Below are 21,894 nucleotides of genomic sequence, written 5' to 3'. Positions count from 1 at the left end.
AATTTACTCAAACAGCATTTTAAACATTTGTGAAACATGGATGAAAGTGGCATATTATTAAACTAGACAAAATTCTAAGCAACTTTCATATAAGGTTTGTTTTAAACCGATGCACGGTTGTGAAGTTATTATATGCATGAAGTGCAAGGGTTTTCCTGCAAAACTGCGGTCTCAGGTTTAATTGCTAAAATCGCAGACAAGGGAAAAAATACATCGGGCCGAATCTGTAGGTTGGCCCAACACTGCACGGACCAAGGGCTGGGTGGAAGCTCACATTAGGCCAACAGGATGCTGGGCCTGGCAAGGCCGGTGGGTGGCCCACCGGGCGCACGACAGGAGCAGCACGAGCGTTGTCCCTCCCGCTCGACAGAGACAGAGCAACAGTTCGCCAGTGGTTCAGGCAGACAAAGACAAGGGTGGCGCTACGCGGATTCCGGCAGGGTCCGCGGGGACGCGGGGACAGGATGGAGCCTGGGGAGTCGCCTAAGGCCAGATCCGGCTGGGAGAGGCACGGATCGGGTCGCCAAGCTGCAGGACATGCCACAAGACCACGACGGGGCGATGGCGAAGCAGCGGAGTCGCGTGCACGAGGGCTGGAGGCGAAGCAGCGGACTTGGTGCGGGGACGACTGGATCCGAGGCGGGGGAGGCGCGGGCTCGTCTGGTTCCCGGCCGGATCCGGGCCGATGTGACTTCATGGTGTGGCGGCCATGGCGTTCCTCCTCCGGGTTGCGAGTAGAGAGGGGAAAAGGAGGTTAGGAGCAAGAAGAAGTATGATCCAGAGGAAATGAACGGCGTTTGAGGGATCTCTCACCAGCAGCGAGCTCTGGTTGGAGGGAGGCGGGCAAGAAGGAGCTTGGGCGGCTCAGCGGCGCGGTTCCGAAGACGGCAGGGGAGCGAGGTCGCTCAGGAATCGGGGATGTGGTAGTTGCTACTGCTGCTTGCCGGCGTCGGGTGCTGGTCGTCGCCGGGGCTTCGGGGTCGTGAGGTCGGAGGAGCTTGGCCTCGGGAGCGCTCGAGCGCGACTGTGCTGGTTCCTCGACCAGAAAGGGAGGATTCTAAGGGAGCCATGGGAGGGCTCTGGTTGGTGGGGGTCGAATCTGGGAGGATCTCGAGTGGGGATTTGGTGGAGAGTGCGGCGGCGGGGGGCAGGAGGTTGGATGGGACAAGTGGCCTAAAAACTAGGGTTGCCTCCGTATATACGCGGGTGGATTGGGATAGGGGCTAACAGATCCCTCCGATCGTAATCGGACGATCGAGAAAATATATGCTAGGAAGTCCAATTAACAAAATGGAGATGTTTTGTAGATGTTTGGGGATGTTCTGGACCCAACGGTGACGACTTCCTGGGTCGGGTCCGGGACAGTTTCGGACACGCGCGAGGGGTCGATGCACTATGCAAAGAGGGGGTAGGCTGGGCCTAGGTTGTGTAGGAGAGGTCTCAGGCTGAGAAGAAAGAGACGGAAATGCAGCCCGGCAAGGTTTTCGGAGACCGAAAACGTCCGACGTATGCCCGGCTATAATGCCGCTATAGTTTAACGGTTGGGCTATCAAACGAATTCCGAATGCGATGAAACTTGACAGGCGGTCTATCTACACTATAATAAGACCACACACCAACTTTCAACCCATTCTGAGAACATTTTACGGCCACTTATAAAATACTATTTCGGACATGCCGCGGGCGCGTGCAAATGTGGTTGGACTCAGAACGGACAACGGAGAGAACTCGGAGAACCCGGATGAATGCAAGTTTTAAGACATGATGATGCAATGCACATGATGACATGATAAGATGCAACACGCAAGCAAATGACATGACAACGTCAGCGAAAAACTGGAAGACACCTGGCACATCGGTCTCGAGGCGTTACAGCTGGGCTTGTCAACTTAGTCAACAAATGATTCTAGCAGCAGTAACCGTTGGATTTGAATCAAACGGTCCTGCTGCTTCTTCAATCGCTGCTCTTCTTGCACCAGTCGCCCAAACCAGCGCCGGGGAGACCACCTGCTCCTGCCTCCAGTGGCCGGCTGTGCTGCCGTTGCGACCTCATCGCCCCCTACTACTCCCACCGCTAGCCAGGCCTTGCGGCGACGGCAGCCTCACACCGCAGCCGAACCAGTGAACCCTCGTACTCCTCTCCGCATGGGCATCCACTGCCGCGTCTTCCCCGGCTCCGCGCCATCCCCTTCCTAGGCCTCGTCGTCGTCCACCGCCTTGGTGCTCTCGGCGCAGCGTGGTCAACGACATTCCATCGGAAGAGTACTGTACGTGGAGAGGCTGGCAGCTGGGTCCACGGCCACTGTTGGGGAACGTAGTAATTTCAAAAAAAATCCTACGCACACACAAGATCATGGTGATGCATAGCAACGAGAGGGGAGAGTGTTGTCTACGTACCCTCGTAGACCGGAAGCAGAAGCGTTAGCACAACGCGGTTGATTTAGTCGTACGTCTTCACGGCCTGACCGATCAAGCACCGAAACTACGGTGCCTCCGAGTTGTAGCACACGTTCAGCTCGATGACGATCCCCGGACTCCGATCCAGCAAAGTGTCGGGGAAGAGTTCCGTCAGCACGACGGCGTGGTGATGATCTTGATGTTCTACCGTCGCAGGGCTTCGCGTAAGCACCGCTACAATATTATCGAGGATTATGGTGGAGGGGGCACCGCACACGGCTAAGAGAGCGATCACGAAGATCAACTTGTGTGTCTAGAGGTGCCCCCTGCCCCTGTATATAAAGGAGCAAGGGGGGAGGCCGGCCGGCCCTTGAGGCGCGCCAAGGAGGGGGGAGTCCTCCTCCTAGTAGGAGTAGGACTCCCCTTTCCTAGTCCAACTAGGAAGAGGGAAGGGGGAAGGAAAGAGAGGGAGAGGGAGAGGGAAAGAGGGGCCGCGCCCCCCTCCCCTAGTCCAATTCGGACTCCCCATGGGAGGGGGCGCGCCACCTCCTGGGCTGCTGCCCTCTCTCTCCCCTCACGCCCACTAAGGCCCAATACTTCCCCGGGGGGTTCCGGTAACCCTTCCGGCACTCAGGTTTTCTCCGAAATCACCCGAAACACTTCCGGTGTCCGAATATAGCCGTCCAATATATCAATCTTTATGTCTCGACCATTTCGAGACTCCTCGTCATGTCCGTGACCATATCCGGGACTCTGAACAACCTTCGGTACATCAAAATATATAAACTCATAATGAAACTGTCATCGTAACATTAAGCGTGCGGACCCTACGGGTTCGAGAACAATGTAGACATGACCGAGACACGTCTCCGGTCAATAACCAATAGCGGAACCTGGATGCTCATATTGGCTCCCACGTATTCTACAAAGATCTTTTATCGATCAGACCGCATAACAACATACGTTGTTCCCTTTGTCATCGGTATGTTACTTGCCCAAGATTTGATCGTCGGTATCTCAATACCTAGTTCAATCTCGTTACCGGCAAGTCTCTTTACTCGCTCCGTAATACATCATCCCGCAACTAACTTATTAGTTGCAATGCTTGCAAGGCTTAAGTGATGTGCATTACCGAGAGGGCCCAGAGATACCTCTCCGACAATCGGAGTGACAAATCCTAATCTTGAAATACGCCAACCCAACAAGTACCTTCGGAGACACCTGTAGAGCACCTTTATAATCACCCAGTTACGTTGTGACATTTGCTGGCACACAAAGTGTTCCTCCGGTAAACGGGAGTTGCATAATCTCATAGTCATAGGAACATGTATAAGTCATGAAGAAAGCAATAGCAACAAACTAAACGATCAAGTGCTATGCTAACGGAATGGGTCAAGTCAATCACATCATTCTCCTAATGATGTGATCCCGTTAATCAAATGACAACTCATGTCTATGGTTAGGAAACATAACCATCTTTGATCAACGAGCTAGTCAAGTAGAGGCATACTAGTGACACTCCGTTTGTCTATGTATTCACACATGTATTATGTTTCCGGTTAATACAATTCTAGCATGAATAATAAACATTTATCATGATATAAGGAAATAAATATTAACTTTATTATTGCCTCTAGGGCATATTTCCTTTAGTCACAGCCCAGTTTTTTTGTGATTTGCGAAGTAAGTCGCTTTGTCAGGCCTGTTGGGCTGCAAATCTTTGAAGACGAGCAGAGCTTTCATTCGGCTGGCCGAGAAAATGGCCCATCGGTAATGAGAAATGGGTTGTACATTTTTAAAACACATCAAACCGACAATTAGTTTCAAATATCTTTTTTTTCATTTCGAGATTTTAAATTACATTAATTTTTATGCATGGAGAATTTGTTGGATTTTATATTGATATACATTTATTTTTAAAATTAGTTTGAATGTGAGTCGAAATTTCGGGATTAAAAACAGTTCGGACCGCATTGAAATATGCAAATGTTTGTATAATTTTTTAACCGTGGCCACAATATGGGCTATAATGCTAACAAAAAGAATATGGGCTACAAAAAACCTTAATAATTAGCAAATGGACTGTAAATTATTATAAATAATGGCAGATGGGTTGTATGATGTTTTCCACGGATTTGAGGCTTTCCTAAAAAAAGGTTGACGCACAAGCAGTGACTGTTGGATGGCCATCTAACGACCGTCGTGCTTCTTCGATCTCTGCTCTTCCTGCTCCAGCCACTCAAACAAGCGCCGGCGGGACTGCCTGCTCCCTCCTCCCCGCGGCTGGCTCCGCGCAGGCCTCACCGCCCCACCGTACTCCCATCGCTGGCCTAGCCATCCCTCTACTCACTCACACCTGCTGTTATTCTCTGACGACGGCAGACGAACCAGTAAACCCTCGTACAGTCATACTCCCCTCCGCGTAGGAAACAACTATCGAGTCTTCCCTGCCTCCGTGCCGTTCCCTTCCTAGGCCTCGCCGTTGTCCACCGCCCTGGTGCTCTCGGCGCGGCCTGGTCAACGTGGTCAACGACCGACATGCATCTGAAGTGGACTATACGTGGAGAGGCCGACAGCTGGGTCCACGGCCGCACGCAAGGAAATGCCTCCTTATTACGCGCAAAATAATGATTCGTCCACCTGACATCAGGGACCCACTGAAAGGGCCTCTGTATTTTGCGAAAAAACGTTACCGCCGCTGACAGCTCAGACCCACCAGCTATATCTTCGCACGCAAGGAAGTGTCTCCTTATTACGCACAAAAAAATGAATACTCCCCCTGTTAGCTGGGACCCAGTATAGTGGCAGGCTGACTTGTGGGCCTACTAAGTTGACGGGGACGGAGGGCTTTGTCAACTTAGTCAATATGCACGATTCTAGCTCCAGTGACCGTACGATGTCCATCCAACGGCCGTAGTGCTTCTTCAACCTCTGGTCTTCTTGCTCCAGCCGCCCAAACTAGCGTCGGTCGTGCCTCGTGCTCTTACCTCCCGTGGCCGGCTGCGATGCGGTGGAGGCCTCACCGCCCCCTACTACTCCCACCGCTGGCCAGGCCATCCCTCTACTCACCCACACCCCCTGTTATTCTGCGGCGACGGCAGCCTCACACTACAGCGAACCCGTGAACCCTCGTACTCCTCTATGCGTGGGCATCCACTACCGCGTCTTCCCCGGCTCCGCATCGTCCCCTTCCTAGGCCTCGCCGTCGTCCACCGCCCTGGTGCTCTCGGCGCGGCGTGGTCAACATGGTCAAGGAACGGCTTCCATCGGACGTGGACTGTACGTGGAGAGGCTGGCAGCTAGGTCCACGGCCGCAGCAAGGAAGTGCCTCCTTATTACGTGCAAAATAATTATTCCTCCACCTGACAGCGGGGACCCACCGGACGGCCCACCGTATTTTGCGAAAAAAACGTTTCCCCCCCTGACTGCTGGGACCCACCAGCTACATCTTCGCATGCAAGGAAGTGCCTGACAGTCGAGACCCACCTGGCCGAAGCGTACATAGTGTTGTCATTCTGGTCGCGAATGTGTACGTACATATATACTGGTGGATGTAGAGGCGCGCACGTGTCGTAGTAGAGGCGCGCACGTAGCATGTACACGTACGTACAGCGACCAGGGTGCAAGAAAGAAAATACGGCCATGTATGTGTACATATGGGCGGGGTCTCGAACACCTACTCGCACATACGTACGGCCAGGGCTCGTGTACATGGCTGGGTTGGAACGGAGAAACAACGTCGTCGTCGTGTTCATGGGGAGGCAACAGAATGCGTCGTGTTCATGGGGAGGCAACGGAATGCTCGTGTTCATCGGGAGGCAACGAAACGCATGGGAGCCAACCGGCTGGGTCGGAACGGAATGCGTGGTCGTGTTCATCGGGAGGGCTTGGACGGAACAGGCGATGGAAACTAGGCCTGGTGTACCGTAAAACGGAGGAAACGGACCTCCTACGTTTGGAATGGGGTCCTGTTGATCAGGAGGGGTGTGGCGTACCGCAAAACGGAGGAAACGGACCTCCTACGATCGAAACGGGGGCCTGTTGATCAGGAGGGGTGTGGCATACCGCAAAACGGACGAAACGGACCTCCTACAGTTGAAACGGGGGTCCTGTTGATCGGGAGGGGTGTGGCGTACCGTAAAACGGACGAACGAACTTGTGTTGGAGCGCTACGGTCGAAACGGGGGTCCTGTTCATCGGGAGGGGTGTGGCGTACCGCAAAACGGGACTCCACGGGATACTGTTCATCTCCACCGTCGACCTCCTCCAGCCTCCACGGGCTACCGTCGACCTCCTCCAGCCTCCACAGGCTCCTGTTCATCCAGCCTCCACCGCGCGCTACTCCACCGGCTACTGTTCAACCACCCCTCCACGGGCACCCTCCACCGTCTACTGTTCATCCAGCCCTTCACACCACGGGGTCCTGTTCAACCACCCCTCGACGGGCACCCCTCCACCGTCTACTGTTCATCCAGCCATCCACACCACGGGGTCATGTTCATCCAGAGGCAACGCCACCGCTCACTGTTCATCCAACCCCCCCTGCATTGTTCATCCAATCGATCGGCTTCGGTTAGTAGCAGTAGCGAAGGAAATCTCTCGATCGGGTTCACTTAACAGCCATCGATCGATCGCTCGGGTTCAGTAACGCGTAGCCTGCAGTGCAATCGCTTGGGTTCAGTTAGAGCCCAACGCCTCGCTCGGGTTCAGTTAGAGCCAATGCCTCGCACACACGCGCGTACGTGTACGAGAGAAACGCGCATCGCTCGGCCCCCGACCTCCCACCGTAACCGGGAACTCCCCAAATTTTCCTCCCCCTCACTTCTACCATGGTTTTTTTCCTTCATGGACGGCCCAAAGAATGTCATGCAGCTGCGTCTCCGGCCCGCCCAGGACGAAAAGCCCATTTTCTGTCATGATTTTTTGTCATAGAAGTAGGAGCCCACCACATCTATGATGATACCGGGTTTTGTCACAATTATCGTCATAGAAGTGTCATATGTATGACAGAAAAAAAATTCATTCGGCCCAAAATGTCACGGATGTGTCTTTTTTTTGTAGTGCATGACCTCTCCAAACCCACTTTCATAATGATCACAATAAGATTCAACACCCTCCAAAATAGTGGGATCATTACTTCCTAAAGTTGACACTCTTCCAAACCCACTTTCATCAATATAATCATCATAAATAGGAGGCATGCTATCATCAAAATAAATTTGCTCATCAAAACATGGGGGACAAAAAATATCATCTTCATCAAACATAGCTTCCCCAAGCTTGTGGCTTTGCATATCATTAGTATCATGGATATTCAAGGAATTCATACTAACAACATTGCAATCATGATCATCATTCAAATAGTGCCAAACATTCTAATACATTCTTCTTCTAACACTCTGGCACAATTTTCGTAATCCTTATTTTCATGAAAGATATTAAAAAGATGAAGCATATGAGGCACCCTCAATTCCATATTTTTGTAGTTTTCTTTTATATACTAAACTAGTGATAAAACAAGAAACAAAAAGATTCGATTGCAAGATCTAAAGATATAACTTCAAGCGCTAACCTCCCCGGCAACGGCGCCAGAAAAGAGCTTGATGTCTACTACACAACCTTCCACTTGTAGATGTTGTTGGGCCTCCAAGTGCAGAGGTTTGTAGGACAGTAGCAAATTTCCCTCAAGTGGATGACCTAAGGTTTATCAATCCATGGGAGGCATAGGATGAAGATGGTCTCTCTCAAACAACCCTGCAACCAATAACAAAGAGTCTCTTGTGTCCCCAACAAACCCAATACAGTGGTAAATTGTATAGGTGCACTAGTTCAGCGAAGAGATGGTGATACAAGTGGAATATGGATGGTAGATATAGGTTTTTGTAATCTGAAAATATAAAAACAGCAAGGTAACTAATGATAAAAGTGAGCGAAAATGGTATTGCAATGCTAGGAAACAAGGCCTAGGGTTCATACTTTTACTAGTGCAAGTTCTCTCAACAATAATAACATAATTGGATCATATAACTATCTCTCAACATGCAACAAAGAGTCACTCCAAAGTCACTAATAGCGGAGAACAAACGAAGAGATTATTGTAGGGTACGAAACCACCTCAAAGTTATCCTTTCTGATCGATCTATTCAAGAGTCTGTAGTAAAATAACACGAAGATATTCTTTCCGTTCAATCTATCCTAGAGTTCGTACTAGAATAACACCTTAAGACACAAATCAACCAAAACCCTAATGTCACCTAGATACTCCAATGTCACCTCAAGTATCCGTGGGTATGATTATACGATATGCATCACACAATCTCAGATTCATCTATTCAAACCAACACAAAGTACTTCAAAGAGTGCCCCAAAGTTTCTACCGGAGAGTCAAGACGAAAACGTGTGCCAACCCCTATGCATAGATTCCCAAGGTCACGGAACCCGCAAGTTGATCACCAAAACATACATCAAGTGGATCACGTGATATCCCATTGTCACCACAGATAAGCACATGCAAGACATACATCAAGTGTTCTCAAATCCTTAAAGACTCAATCCAATAAGATAACTTCAAAGGGAAAACTCAATTCATCACAAGAGAGTAGAGGGGGGAGAAACATCATAAGATCCAACTATAATAGCAAAGCTCGTGATACATCAAGATCGTGCCGACTCAAGAACACGAGAGAGAGAGAGAGATCAAACACATAGCTACTGGTACATACCCTCATCCCCGAGGGTGAACTACTCCCTCCTCGTCATGGAGAGCGCCGGGATGATGAAGATGGCCACCGAAGAGGGATTCCCCCCTCCGGCAGGGTGCCGGAACGGGTCTAGATTGGTTTTCGGTGGCTACGGAGGCTTCTGGCGGCGGAACTCACGACCTATTCTACTCTCTGATGTTTTTAGGGTATATGGATATATATATATATAGGCGAAAGAAGTCGGTCAGGGGAGCGACGAGGGGCCCACGAGGGTCGGGGCGCGCCTCCCTGCCTCGTGGCCACCTCTAAGCCTCCCTGACGTCTACTCCAAGTCTCCTGGATTGCTTCCGTTCCAAAAATAACTCCCCCAAAGGTTTCATTCCGTTTGGACTCCATTTGATATTCCTTTTCTTCGAAACACTGAAATAGGCAAGAAAACAACAATTTGGGCTGGGCCTCCAGTTAATAGGTTAGTCCCAAAAGTAATATAAAAGTGTATAATAAAGCCCATAAACATCCAAAATAGATAATATAATAGCATGGAACAATCAAAAATTATAGATACGTTGGAGACGTATCACCAGCACCGATTCGCCATCCCTCTCCAGCGCACACACCTCCTGAACCACATCTTGCAGTCCCAATATCCTCCAGATTTCTTGAACTCTAGGGCACAAGAATATGGCATGTCTAATACTCTCACAATCCGAAGTGCGGAGAGGACGTTGAGAGCTTGTGATCATATGCTTGTTAGCAAGGACTCCATTACAAGGGATGGCGCCAAGCAAAGTTTTCCATACATGAATTTTGATTTTTGCCGGCACACGCAATTTCCAAATGGTACGCCAAACTGGACTAGTACTTGAGGCTTGTATAGAGTTAGTCATCCTCAACTTTCGTCCGTGTTGATGCTCCCACTCTTCATGGTATGTCGATCTAACCGAAAATATTCCACTTCTATTATGGTGCCATGACACAAAATCATCCATCATCCCCAAAGCCAGTGGGATGTTTAATATGCGTTGCACATCAATAGGCCAAAACAACTCCGGTATCAACTGTTCATCCCACACTCTATTTTCTGTATCAATGAGTTCTTAAACTTTTGTGATCACAATGTTACCTCTTAGCGTCATTACCTTTCGAGTAGGACTACTTGGTATCCAAGGGTCTTCCCAGATGTTAATTTGTGACCCATCTCCAACTCTCCAAATATGCCCTCATTTAAAAGACTGAATTCCACTCCATAGACTCTGCCATGTATAAGAACTACCCTTCTTAAGGCCGCAGTTAAGAAGGTCTCCATCAGGAAAATATTTGTCTCTCAAAACTCTAGCACATAAAGAATTTGGTTCACATAACAACCTCCAACACTGCTTTGCGAGAAGAGCCAAATTAAAACAATGCAAGTCCCTAAAACCCATTCCACCCTTTTCCTTTGGGACACACATTTTCCACCAAGCAAACCAGTGAATGTGTTTTTGCATATCATCATCTCCCCACAAATATTTAGACATAGTTGTGGTGATACTATTGCAAACATGTTTGGGTAGTTTAAAAACTGGCATAGCGTAAGAAGGAATAGCTTGTATGACAGCCTTAAGTAGCACTTCCCTACCTCCATAGGATAACAATTGCTCCTTCCAACCTCTTATTCTACTCAAAACTCTGTCAATGAGGTGTTGAAAACAATCTGTTCTGTCCACACCTACAATTGGAGGCAATCTCAAATATTTATCCGTGATGGCTTCCACCATGATATTTAGTGCAGTGCAAACCTCCACTCTAGTATCAATAGGGGTGCAAGGACTAAAGGAAATACTGGACTTGGCCTCGCTCACCATTTGTCCAGAAGCTGCACAATAATCATCAAGTGCCCGCCAGAGGCTGATAGCATTAGTGGCGTCTGCTCGCATAAGGATAAGAGAGTCATCCACAAAAAAAAGATGAGATACCGAAGGAGCATCACGACACACCTTCACTCCCATAATATTACCAGCCTCCTCCTCATATGTGATCAAGCTTGTCAGGCCCTCAGCACAGAGCAAAAACAAGTATGGTGATAAAGGGTCTCCCTGTCAGAGTCCCCTGGAAGGGACAAAAAAATCAGTTAACACATTGTTTACTCGTACCTGATATTTCATTGTACGTACACATTCCATGATCATTGCCACCCAGTTTGGTGTGAACCCTAGACGCAACAGTATGGTCTCCAAAAAAGTCCACTCGACCATGTCATATGCCTTGTGCATGTCAAGCTTAACCGCACATGTCCCATATTTGCCTGTAGTCTTCTTTTTGATTGCATGATATGACTCAAAAGCTACCAAAAAATTATCCATGATAAGATGTCCCGGAACGAACGCACTTTGATTGGGAGATATAATCTCACACAAAATATGTTTTAGACGATTAGCTAGTAATTTTGAGATCACCTTATACACCATGTTGCATAAACTGATTGGCCAAAACTGAGTTATGACTGATGGATCATCAACCTTCGGTATGATCACGACAGTGGTATCATTCCACCCTTCTGGAATCTTGGATTAATAGCCATCAGTACTTCATCAACCAAATCCTCACCAATGATATGCCAAAATCGTTTGTAAAAAATAGCATGTAACCCATCCGGACCAGGAGCTTTTAAATCACCGATATTAAATAAAGCTTTTTTTAACTTCCTCTCTTGTATAGGGCTTATTCAGCTCGTCATTCATTGCGTTAGTCACTCTCGGCTTCACCTTCTCAACAACATTCATGTCTGGAGCAAGCACACACCCCGTGAATAAGTTAGAGAAGTACGTTGCAACATGTGTTCTAATTGCCTCCTGGTCCTCGATCCATGAGCCATTATCTTCCTGTAAGCGCTTAATGAAATTTTTCTTGCGCCGTCCATTTGCTGCTTTGTGAAAAAATTCAGAGTTTCGATCCCCGCAAGTGAGCCAGACCGCTCGGCCCCGTTGCATCCAGTAAAGCTCGTCCTGCTCTAGTAGCTTCTCAATTTCCAAGTGTAGTTCATGTTGTCTAACCATCGCATCATCTGTTAAGGGACCCGAGAGAACCTCGTTTAACTTCTTATGTAACTCCCTGAGTCTAGTACGTGGTCCCTTAAGAACCTCTCTATCCCAACAGTGTAATGCATGATGCACATCAGCCATGAGCTCAGCTACTGCTGCTGTACCAAAAGATTTTCGAGTATCCCATGCCGTTTGAACAATCATCTCTATACTCTCTTCTGCTAACCATCGTGCTTCAAACTTCCGAGGTCCAGATGGCCCCCTCGCTGCAAGTCTAACAAATGATCTGTAGTAATAAGAATTGGCCTATGGTATGATTTATCGAACTCCTCATTACTTACACTAAAACCAGGGGAAAGATTAGCCCACTGCAAATTTCCAATTGCTCGATCCAGCCGTTCTCTTATCTGCCCACGGCGCCAAGAAAATTTGTCGCCCGTGTACCCGAGATCATCCAAGCCGCAATCACTTAAGGCGTCGTTAAAAACTTGCATACAGCGCCGAGGACGTGCAGCGCCACCGTCTTTCTCATCAGCATGTAAAATCTCATTGAAATCACCAGCCACGAGCCATGGCAGGTTATTCATCGCATGCAACTGCCTTAGATAATCCCAAGACAAGTGCTTCCTGTCAGCGCTCGGTTCTCCATAGAACCCTGTAAAGCGCCACCCTCCAGTAATATTTTCATTAATTCAGATGTCAATATAGTTTGGTTGCACATCAATTGATGTGACACCAAGACAACTAGACCAGAACATGACCAAACCTCCGCTTCTCCCATCTCTTTCTGAAACTTCCATGACATCAAAACCAAGCCTACTTCTCAACTTTTCTTCCTTAGCTTTATTCAAATGAGCTTCAGACAAAAAAAGCACATCCGGTCTGACTCGCCCTTGGATCCCCAAGAGCGCACAAATTGCCGCGGGCTTCCTCATCCCGCGGCAGTTCCAACATAAAATTTTCATTGCGTCCGGTCGAGCTCCTTCTCGGAGCTCGCCGATATCTGGTGGCTGGCATCCATCACAGTCGTGTTGTCCTTCTTTGACCTCTTCAAATCATGTGCAGAAGTATCATCATCTTCCACCTCAGTACCTACCAGTGCATGATTCTGAATTTCCATCGCTGTTGCACCTCCCTCTGTACCTGTAGCAGCTTGCATCATGCCCAATTGGTTTGACATTGGATCTGAAACAACTATATCATTGTTCAATCTTTTCCTGCTAGAAGGCAGCTCGACCAATCCATCCTTCATGTTTTTTCAGGTTTCTATTCATATCAACTTCTTTCAGTCCTTTGTCGCTCCCATGATCGCGTTGAACTTGCATACCAGGCCTTGGCGCCAGCATCCACTCACCCCACTCCATACTCTCAGGTTCATGCTTTCCGTTGCCGTGCTCTAAGTGTGTGTGACCCATGCATCCACATACATAACAAAACACTCGTATTTTCTCATAAAGAACCGAGTAGTAAACCTTCTTCTGATTTTTGGTGATGGAAACAAAACGCAAAATAGGCTGATCAACATCCAACTGAACTCGTACCCGAACAATTCTGCCATTGCCCCATCTAGGGTTTAACATCACGCTAGTAACCTTCCCTACCTTCTTTGCCAGGGATCTAATGATCGCATCCTTCCTGTACAGTGGAGGGAGATCAACTATTTGGATCCAGACTGAGAGCCTATTAAGGACGACTTCATCAAAATTGGTAAAACCATCATAGCTTTCAATTAGAACACCATGATCACGGAAGAGCCAAGGGCCCTCCTCTGTAACTCGTTTCCAGTCCCCCAGACAATTCACCGTGATAGTGAATAGATTCTCGCCAACCGCAGTAAACGTCGCACCCTGTGCCAAGCTCCATGCTATACGCATCTGATCATAGAAAGCACCACGGTTGAAGGGTCTATCAGTGTGCACCCTCGCAATTACCATGAATTCCTCCCTATCCGCCTCGTCCAGGAATTCCTCCTCGAAGTTCAGGTCGTCTTCCTCCCGCTCCTGGAGATTCAGTTTGCCTAACAATTCATCCACACCCGCAGGTCTCCCCGCCACCTTCGCGCTGTTCGCCGAGGACTGAGACCCCGCCATCGCTAGCCCCTCAGGAACAAGCCTCGTCGCAATGAACAAATCTTCAAAGATGGGCTCTGGAGCACAAAACAATTTGAACCCTAAAACGTCACCGCTAGGGGATATAGCGAACCCTAGACGTCGCCGCCAGGGGAATTTATCACAGGCTGACCCTAGTTATCTCGCTAGGGAAGTTTCTTTCCGAGGCGTCCTCGACTCGGTTATGGCGAAACTAAACCATCTCTGTCTTTTTTTTGGTGAGGGATACGGAACAGGTGATAACTTAAGTACTACTAGGAGGAGTACTAGTTCTCATCATTGTCTCGAAGAAAACGTGATGGTTTATTACGGCTGGATAATAGCCGACTCCTTTTCTTTGACGTTCAAAAAAGACTCCTTTTCTTTTTTTCTTTTTTTTTAGAAACCAAGCCGACTCCCTGGCTCCGTGTGAATAGCTAGGGTGTTGTGTTCTGGGCTTAAGCGGGCTTCTGCCCTTTTCCCAGTAGGCCGCCAGCCACAGCCCACAAAACACACCCGCGGACTCTGCGGGAACAGGGGAACCATGTTGCGGGCGGCGGCGGCAAGGTGCGCCGGCGGCGCCATCCGGCGGCTGTCGGTGGCTTCGTACCCAGCAGCGGCAGGCGTGCGGAGGAAGCCTCCCCTGGACGAGGGGGACTGGTCCTACTACAAGGAGTGGTGGGGCGAGGACGACGGCCCCGGCGACGGAGCTCACACCGTCTTCCGCCGCCACTCCGAGCATGGCAATGGCGTCGTCTCCGTCGTCGCCTACCCAGCCTCCATACCGGTAGCTTCCCCTTACCTTCTCCCTACTTCCCTCTTGGTCTACTTCTTGCTTGAAGAAATGGAGATGAACAGCTCGTCGTCTCCTGCCAATTTTACAAAGCTAACGAGGGGAGATTGTTTGCCGATTGGAGCCACTAGAAGTTGTATCATCCAAATTTGTTTGAACCGGGCATAACCCCTTTCCATTACTTTGACATAACGGAAATACAAAGTTTTCACCATTGCAGTTACTAAGGAGGCGAGAAAGGGGAAAGCGAGTTCAACGCATCCTTGGGAAACCCACTGCAAGCACTCGTCCTCGAGCAGCTTACCGTGGGGCGAAAACCCAAGGACACCCAAACACAGAACTAGCCCTAAACGATATCATCCAGCGAGGTTTTGATACAGCAAAAGAGCTCACGCAGGAGCAGAATGAGAGCGCTCACACAGGAGCAGCATGACCACAGATCAAGACCAAGGCACACGACCAAGACGAGATTAACATGACCCAGCTCAGGCACAAGACCAAGGCACACAGTAGTTGTATCATCCAAATACTAGAGACTTAGACATCATGTGGCCACTAGAACATTTTTTTTCGTTTAGATCCATGCTGGTTCCTGGCAAAAGGGGTTAATTTTGATGCAATTTCACCTCTTGTGGTTTAGAACATGGCCACGTGGGGCAAAATGCTACTGCTCTGCATTATGTCTAATTTAAATGTTTGTATGCTTCTTACCATGATAAGCACCTTCATTCTGTGCCACCATGATCATTCGCGAGTCTTGTGATTTATCGCACTGTAAACAATAATGGATTTTTGAAGATTTTAGCTCAACCTATTTTGGACTCATACGGAAATACAAATTGTTTTGCTGTGACAGGCCAGCGATCAGTGGCCAGTGATGGAGAGATGGCTTCAAGAAAGAAATTTGGCAATATACCCAGAATCAAGTGGTGCTGACCAATTTAAGATACTAGGCTACCAATGGCGAGTAATGCGCTTTAACGACCATACACGGCAAAGTACTGCAAAAGTAATGGCGTGTTACCGGTCTGGGGGTGATAGAGCATTATACTCAATGCAGCAACCCAATTGTTTAGCTGTTCCTTGTGAGTTCATCTGTACTGTGTTCACACCTATGCTGATTGATGATAATTTCTCCATGCTGGTGTTTATTTTTTTGGATTCATTTTGCATTTGTTATTCTGTAAGCATAACTTAGAAAGACGGCTTCTTACATACAAATCAAGTATACACACACTTACAGGTCAAAAGACATCAGTAAACATGATTCCTTGATTATTTCTTAGCTGCAAGTTTTTTATGCCATCGAGATCACAAGAAGAATTTCTGGTAGATGTGCACGGAACTGTTATTTGCAAAACTAAATCAATTTTGTTGGCACTTAAGTTTTGTCTTTTGCCTTGATACTATCATCTGACAGTCATTGTTTGCAGATGTCAAGAGCATGGTATCAGCAGGGTTGACAGCACTCCCTAGTTGTTCTTATGATCTCCCTCAAGCAGTTTCTGAGCCGAACACTATGAAAATTCTTTGCATCGGTCATGGTGGCGGCAGCATACCATTGTTTTTGGCTAGTAAATTCAGAGGTATGTAGTACCACAGGTTTTACTAATGATTATTACTGCATAGATTGATACTGGATTTTTTTTGTTTTGCTGATACTTTGTTTCCTGTACAGTGAACTTGAAATGAAGTTATTATCTTCTGGTCTTTGTTGGTCAGTTAGAAACTTTACCTGGCTTGGCTTGTTTAACTGCAAAAAGAGTGCAGTACTAATAAGTAATAACTTGCACGTGAATACACAATATATTTTAGATGTGCAAATGCATTCCCAGCTCTAAATAGTTGGGAGTCAGCTCATTTGATGGAACATTTGGTCTAACATACATACTATTCCTATTGTAGTTCTAGTTGTAGATCCTTGATTCTGCAGCTGTCCACCTCATAGAAACACTAACATATTTCATCTGTTTCAGGTGCTGATGTCCACATTGTGGAGATCGATCCAGTTGTCGTCTCAGCCTCGGTCGAATCCATGGGCTTCCCGGCATCATGTGCGAAAGGGTTATCAGCCCACACCATGCAGCCCGCCGACGGCGACGAGCTGCTATGGAACGGCGTCCACGACCGCATCTCCCTCCACGTAGAGGACGCGGAAGACTTCATCGCCGGCGACAGCAATGTCTACGACCTGGTCTTCATCGACGCGTATGACGGGAACGACATATTCCCCCGCAAGCTCTGGGACGCCGACGGGGCGTTCCTGAGGAACCTGGAGGAGAAGGTCCACCCGGTCCACGGCACCGTGGTGGTGAACCTGCACTCCGACTCGAGGCCGTCGTCCCCCGACGTCGACGACGAGGCCCCCTTCGAGAACGTGCTCCCCATGGGCAGGTACGTCTCCCACGTCTGCCGGGCCTACAAGCGGCACTTCGGGCTGGCCTTCACGGTGGCCTCCCCCTGGCTCTGCAACATCACGCTGGTCGCCTGCCGCGACAAGGCGATACTGAAGGGCGTGCCGGTAGGGCGTAGCCATAGGGATTTTGTTCTCAGCAAGCTTCTGTCGAGGTCGAGCATGGTCGAGCAGGCGCTGGACCTGCCGTTCCCCTGTCTGCAGTATGTCAAGAATGGCTTCACGCTGGTTGAATAATGTGTGTGTTCGTTTGGTTTTGGACGGAAGGCGTGAGAATAATCTGATGTTTTATGCACAACCCTCTCTTGTTGTGCTCACCATTTGCTCTCCCACATTGCTGGGTGTTCCTGAATCCTGAGCTTCGTGCGGGGTTTTTATTGTGACCTGCCGGTGAGCAGTGCACATCAAGTTGATGAATGTGTTGTGTGCTGCTTCTCTTTTCGAGATTCATCTTCAGTTTTAGCTGTCGAAACTGAAATATGTTCCCGAACAGTAGCCCTAAGCAACACGGTCGGGCGGTCCAGGTTACACGGCGTGTGATTTGACTTGTGAGGAGGTTTGGCCACAAAGTCTGGGGCGGGCACGTGAGATTCATCAAACCGGACGCCGATGGCTTAGTTTTAGCCAGGCAGGTGGATGCGTGCCCACGAGGTTCCTGCGCTTGCAAATTGACCCGCGATCATCTCCAAGCAAAGCCCGGTTGACAAATGGCTTAGTCTAGTATCCTCTTGCCGTGAAAGGGTGAACTGGAACTTTCAGTTATTCTTGGCTTGCATTTGCAGTTGAAAACAAATGTATATAGCGAACTAAGCATAGCTTGGAGGGTTCCGTTCGCATATTTGTAAACTTGACATGGATGCTCGTATATTTTCTGAATTTATTTTCGTTTCTCCGACGCTATTCTTTCAACCATATGATGTGTGTGTCAATTATGAGGCGTTTAAGATATGCCGGTTCAATCTCTCTCGAAGGTGCTCATAGGGATATAGAGTATTTACATGCGTTCATAGGACGGATGTGTGTGCGTTTTTTTGTTTTTTTTTGCATGATGATATGTGTCTCGTTAATAAAATAAAGAAAAATTCGGTTACAAGCCATGTAAACATCGACATTACATGACTGAAAAGATAGGATAATCATATGCAAAAAACTAGCGCATGTCCCTCTTCACTAAGGAAAAGAAGAAAAATCATCTCTTCACATGAGCTCGACGTGGCTTCATCGCTGATCAACAGCTTTACGGATCTCAAAAGTAGTTTGCTTGAAGCAAAACCATTACCGTTGAAAGAATTAGACCGGGGCAACATGTCCCCGGACACACCATCGAACTCCAGAACTGATACCCCCGCACGACTATGACGCCGAAGGAGGAAACCAGAACTGTCAGCCTTCAACCATAAACCCAGCACAAGATGCACCATCTTTCAGTGGTCACATGCGTAGACAACCATCTGCGCGTACTCCTGGACGACAAAACCTCCCTGCTCCACCATAACGTCGGATATAACGCCGTAGCAACGGGGACAGAGCAGAAAAAGAGACACACCTGATGGAGTCACCGCCGCCGCCTCGCCGACACCATCCATGAACCCTAACGCCGCCGATCTGAAGGATCGACAAACACACGATGCCATCAACACCGAGACACCGTCATGATGAGCACCGTCAATGTGGGAGTGAAGTTGAGGCTGATTTATTCGTCCGGGCACCGCTCCCACCACCCCAACGACGCACCACGACCTACAAATCCAAAGCCTAACTACAAAGCAGAGAAACGGGGTCCCCCCTCCCTCCTGCTGCCAGAGCAGCAGCCGGAGGGAGAGGGGGGCAACGTACTGGCGGTGGAGATAGGTGGAAGAAGATCCGGCTCCCTAGTCGTCTGGTTGTGACGGCGGCTAGGGCAGGGAAATGGCGAAAATAGACAAAACTGACCCTTATCTGAAACTTCAACACAAAATAGCCTCAATCTGAAAAAAATTCACGAAATGGCACCTTTTACATGACGCCCGGGGCTAGGGCATCATGCTAGGTAGCATGACGCCTCAGGCTAGGGCGTCATGCTATTTGGCATGGTGCCTTAGGCCGAGGCGCCATGCTACATGTCGCTACCATGGCATCCTAGCCCGGGGCGTCATGCTCTCTAGCATGACGCTTTAGCCCCGAGCGTCATGCAAAAAAGGGTCATTTCATGAAATATTTTTAGATTGGGATCATTTTGTGTTGAAGTTTCAGATATAGGCCAGATTTGTTCATTTTCACAGGGAAATGTGCGTGCGTTTTTTTTTTTTGAGCCTCTACGTTATACTATGTTTCTAAAAAAAATGTACACACTACACGCATGTAGAATTGTAGCATTCCACAAGCACAAGCTTGGAATTAAAGCATGAGCCGTCGTCGCCGGCGGTCAGAAGTCACGAGATGCGTGCAGATCGGCCCGGTTGAAGCGTTTCCTTTTTCTTCCTGGATCGATATATCGAGCAGAGACGTGTTTTCGGTCTAGAACTTGTTTCTTGTAAGATCGATTAATGGTTCACGTGCATGCGCCGACCGCCATACAAGTCCAAGCAACGCGGTTCCTGTGCTATTAATAAAATCGATCAGCCACGACGAGACGAGAGGTGAGATCTCGACTTGGGAACTCTCACAAGAAGACGCCCAGAGGAGAGGAGAGGATGCTGCTGAGGAGCTCCTCCACGCCATTCCTGCACGCCTTCCTCTCCACCACCTCCTCCTCCCCTACGCCCCCCTCCTCCCTCCAGCTCCGGCGAGCCTTCTCCGACGGCCACCTCCCTTCGCTCAACCCCTCCTCCTCCGGCGACGACGACAGCAAGACCACCGGCCTCTACACCGAGCTCTCCTTCTCCATCTACAACACCTTCAGCAAGGCCAAGCTGGAGCCCCACCAGGAGCAGGAGATGGAGGAGGAGCAGGAGCAGCAGGCGGCGCAGCCGGAGCTGCCGCTGTTCCTGGCGAGGGGCATGGGGATCGACCGCCTCGCCTCCGGCCTCTTCACCGCCGGCATGGGCTCCGAGGCTGCCCTGGCTAGGATGGCCAGCGGGGTGGACCAGAAGGCCGTGCTGGCGCTGGACGCCCAGTACAAGGAGATGGTGGACGAGCAGCCCGGCAACGCCCTGTTCCTGCGCAACTACGCGCAGTTCCTGCACGAGGTACGTACGATCCAGCGGCTCTACTATCTTCCCGTTAGTTACTGTTAGTTTGCCACTCATAGCTATGTCACCTTCTTGAAGAGTTGTAATATCTCCTCATTGATGTTCTTGGCGTTCATAATGCATGTAACTAAAGTTCAGTACGTTGGTGGCATCCGTAATCACAGTCAACGCAAGTGAGTTTTGAATCATGTTAGTGGGTTTCAAAGATGTCGGCTAGGCTCTTTTTTCTTTCTCCATGAAAGGGTGCTCAAAGAAAGTGCGTCCACCTCGTCGGAAAGAAAGGTGCAGCGTAGTGGAGGCATTTGTGCAACTTTAATTTCAGTAGAAAAACATTTGTGCAACTTTAGGCTTTAACAAAAATGTACTCCAAGTTTCGCACTTTTAAATCGAGCTCAGGTTGCACAACTGATTCTGAACTGATGCAGTGCAGTTCAAGCTTTGATACCAATCTGCAGAAAGCAAAAGCACTGTGCAAAATTTAACCAGTAGCCCAGTACTGCTCTTGACTTGATGCCCTGTACCGAACTGATGAATGAATCAGGTGAAGTGCGACTCGAGAAGGGCGGAGGAGTACTACTCGCGCGCGATGCTGGCGGACCCGACCGACGGCGAGATCATGTCGCAGTACGCCAAGCTGGTGTGGGCGGTGCACCGCGACCACGAGAGGTCCCTCACCTACTTCCAGAAGTCGGTGCAGGCGGCCCCGCGGGACAGGTACGCACCACACAAATACTGTAATAAATCTAGGCTCCTTCGAGCTGGCCGGTATGGCTGACGTGGTGGTGCTGTGGCGACGTGCATGGCAGCCACGTCCTCGCGGCGTACGCCAGCTTCCTGTGGGAGCAGAACGAGGATGAGGACGACAATGACGACGGCGGTGTTGGGGGAGGCGAGCAGGGATCACCCGGGCGTGCTGCGCAGCCGAGGCAGCTGGCTTCCACGGCCGTTTGACTACCAGGGGTGGCCAAGATGGGCTTAACGATGTGCGTGCTGATGAGTGATGACCATGCTTGTATGATGTTTCTGTATAATCTGCAAAATGTTTGGACGATCGAGGTGCTGCTACGGAATAAAGAACGTAACTGTTGAGGCGATGGAAGGCTGTACCTGTAAACATTGGTGATTCCGTCTGCCGATGCAAAGTTGCTATACTATGTTTATTGGCTAATTGCAAGATCCTGCAGGCTCTGTATTTACCTGCTTGTGGAGTCCCATGCTGGATTTTATAACGCTGGAGAGTGGCGCCTTGATGGGCTGGCACAGGTCTTTGGAGGCTGCAACTGCAATAGCTAGCTGCGTCACCACTCCCACCA

General features: G+C 49.1%; 2 protein-coding genes across 2 annotated transcripts; both read left to right on the top strand.

Annotated features, from left to right (window-relative positions):
- The first annotated feature begins 14,685 nt into the window (after positions 1 to 14,685).
- On the top strand, positions 14,686 to 17,731 carry LOC125539006. The gene is made up of 4 exons (XM_048702362.1): positions 14,686 to 14,992; positions 15,855 to 16,083; positions 16,432 to 16,584; positions 16,975 to 17,731. The coding sequence occupies exons 1-4, from the start codon at positions 14,750 to 14,752 to the stop codon at positions 17,646 to 17,648; spliced, it is 1,299 nt and encodes a 432-aa protein (XP_048558319.1). The 5' UTR covers positions 14,686 to 14,749; the 3' UTR covers positions 17,649 to 17,731.
- A 2,269-nt stretch (positions 17,732 to 20,000) lies between these two features.
- Positions 20,001 to 21,777, top strand: LOC125539005. The gene is made up of 3 exons (XM_048702361.1): positions 20,001 to 20,578; positions 21,123 to 21,295; positions 21,388 to 21,777. Exons 1-3 carry the CDS (start codon positions 20,084 to 20,086, stop codon positions 21,530 to 21,532), a joined length of 813 nt encoding a protein of 270 aa, XP_048558318.1. The 5' UTR covers positions 20,001 to 20,083; the 3' UTR covers positions 21,533 to 21,777.
- Positions 21,778 to 21,894: the final 117 nt, after the last annotated feature.

Source organism: Triticum urartu, chromosome 2, assembly GCF_003073215.2.
Source record: "Triticum urartu cultivar G1812 chromosome 2, Tu2.1, whole genome shotgun sequence".
Lineage (NCBI taxonomy): Eukaryota > Viridiplantae > Streptophyta > Magnoliopsida > Poales > Poaceae > Triticum > Triticum urartu.
The sequence above is the reverse complement of the archived record's forward strand: the minus strand, read 5'-3'. Positions and strand labels throughout refer to the sequence as shown.

What these genes read in the sequence shown, in the direction of transcription:
- LOC125539006 (XM_048702362.1), top strand. Translation starts at nt 14,750, where the DNA reads ATGTTGCGGGCGGCGGCGGCAAGGTGCGCCGGCGGCGCCATCCGGCGG. An exon ending in CCTACCCAGCCTCCATACCG is followed by an intron (nt 14,993 to 15,854) that starts GTAGCTTCCCCT and finishes TTGCTGTGACAG; the next exon opens with GCCAGCGATCAGTGGCCAGT. An exon ending in CAATTGTTTAGCTGTTCCTT is followed by an intron (nt 16,084 to 16,431) that starts GTGAGTTCATCT and finishes CATTGTTTGCAG; the next exon opens with ATGTCAAGAGCATGGTATCA.
- LOC125539005 (XM_048702361.1), top strand. Translation starts at nt 20,084, where the DNA reads ATGCTGCTGAGGAGCTCCTCCACGCCATTCCTGCACGCCTTCCTCTCC. An exon ending in ACGCGCAGTTCCTGCACGAG is followed by an intron (nt 20,579 to 21,122) that starts GTACGTACGATC and finishes TGAATGAATCAG; the next exon opens with GTGAAGTGCGACTCGAGAAG. An exon ending in CAGGCGGCCCCGCGGGACAG is followed by an intron (nt 21,296 to 21,387) that starts GTACGCACCACA and finishes CGTGCATGGCAG; the next exon opens with CCACGTCCTCGCGGCGTACG.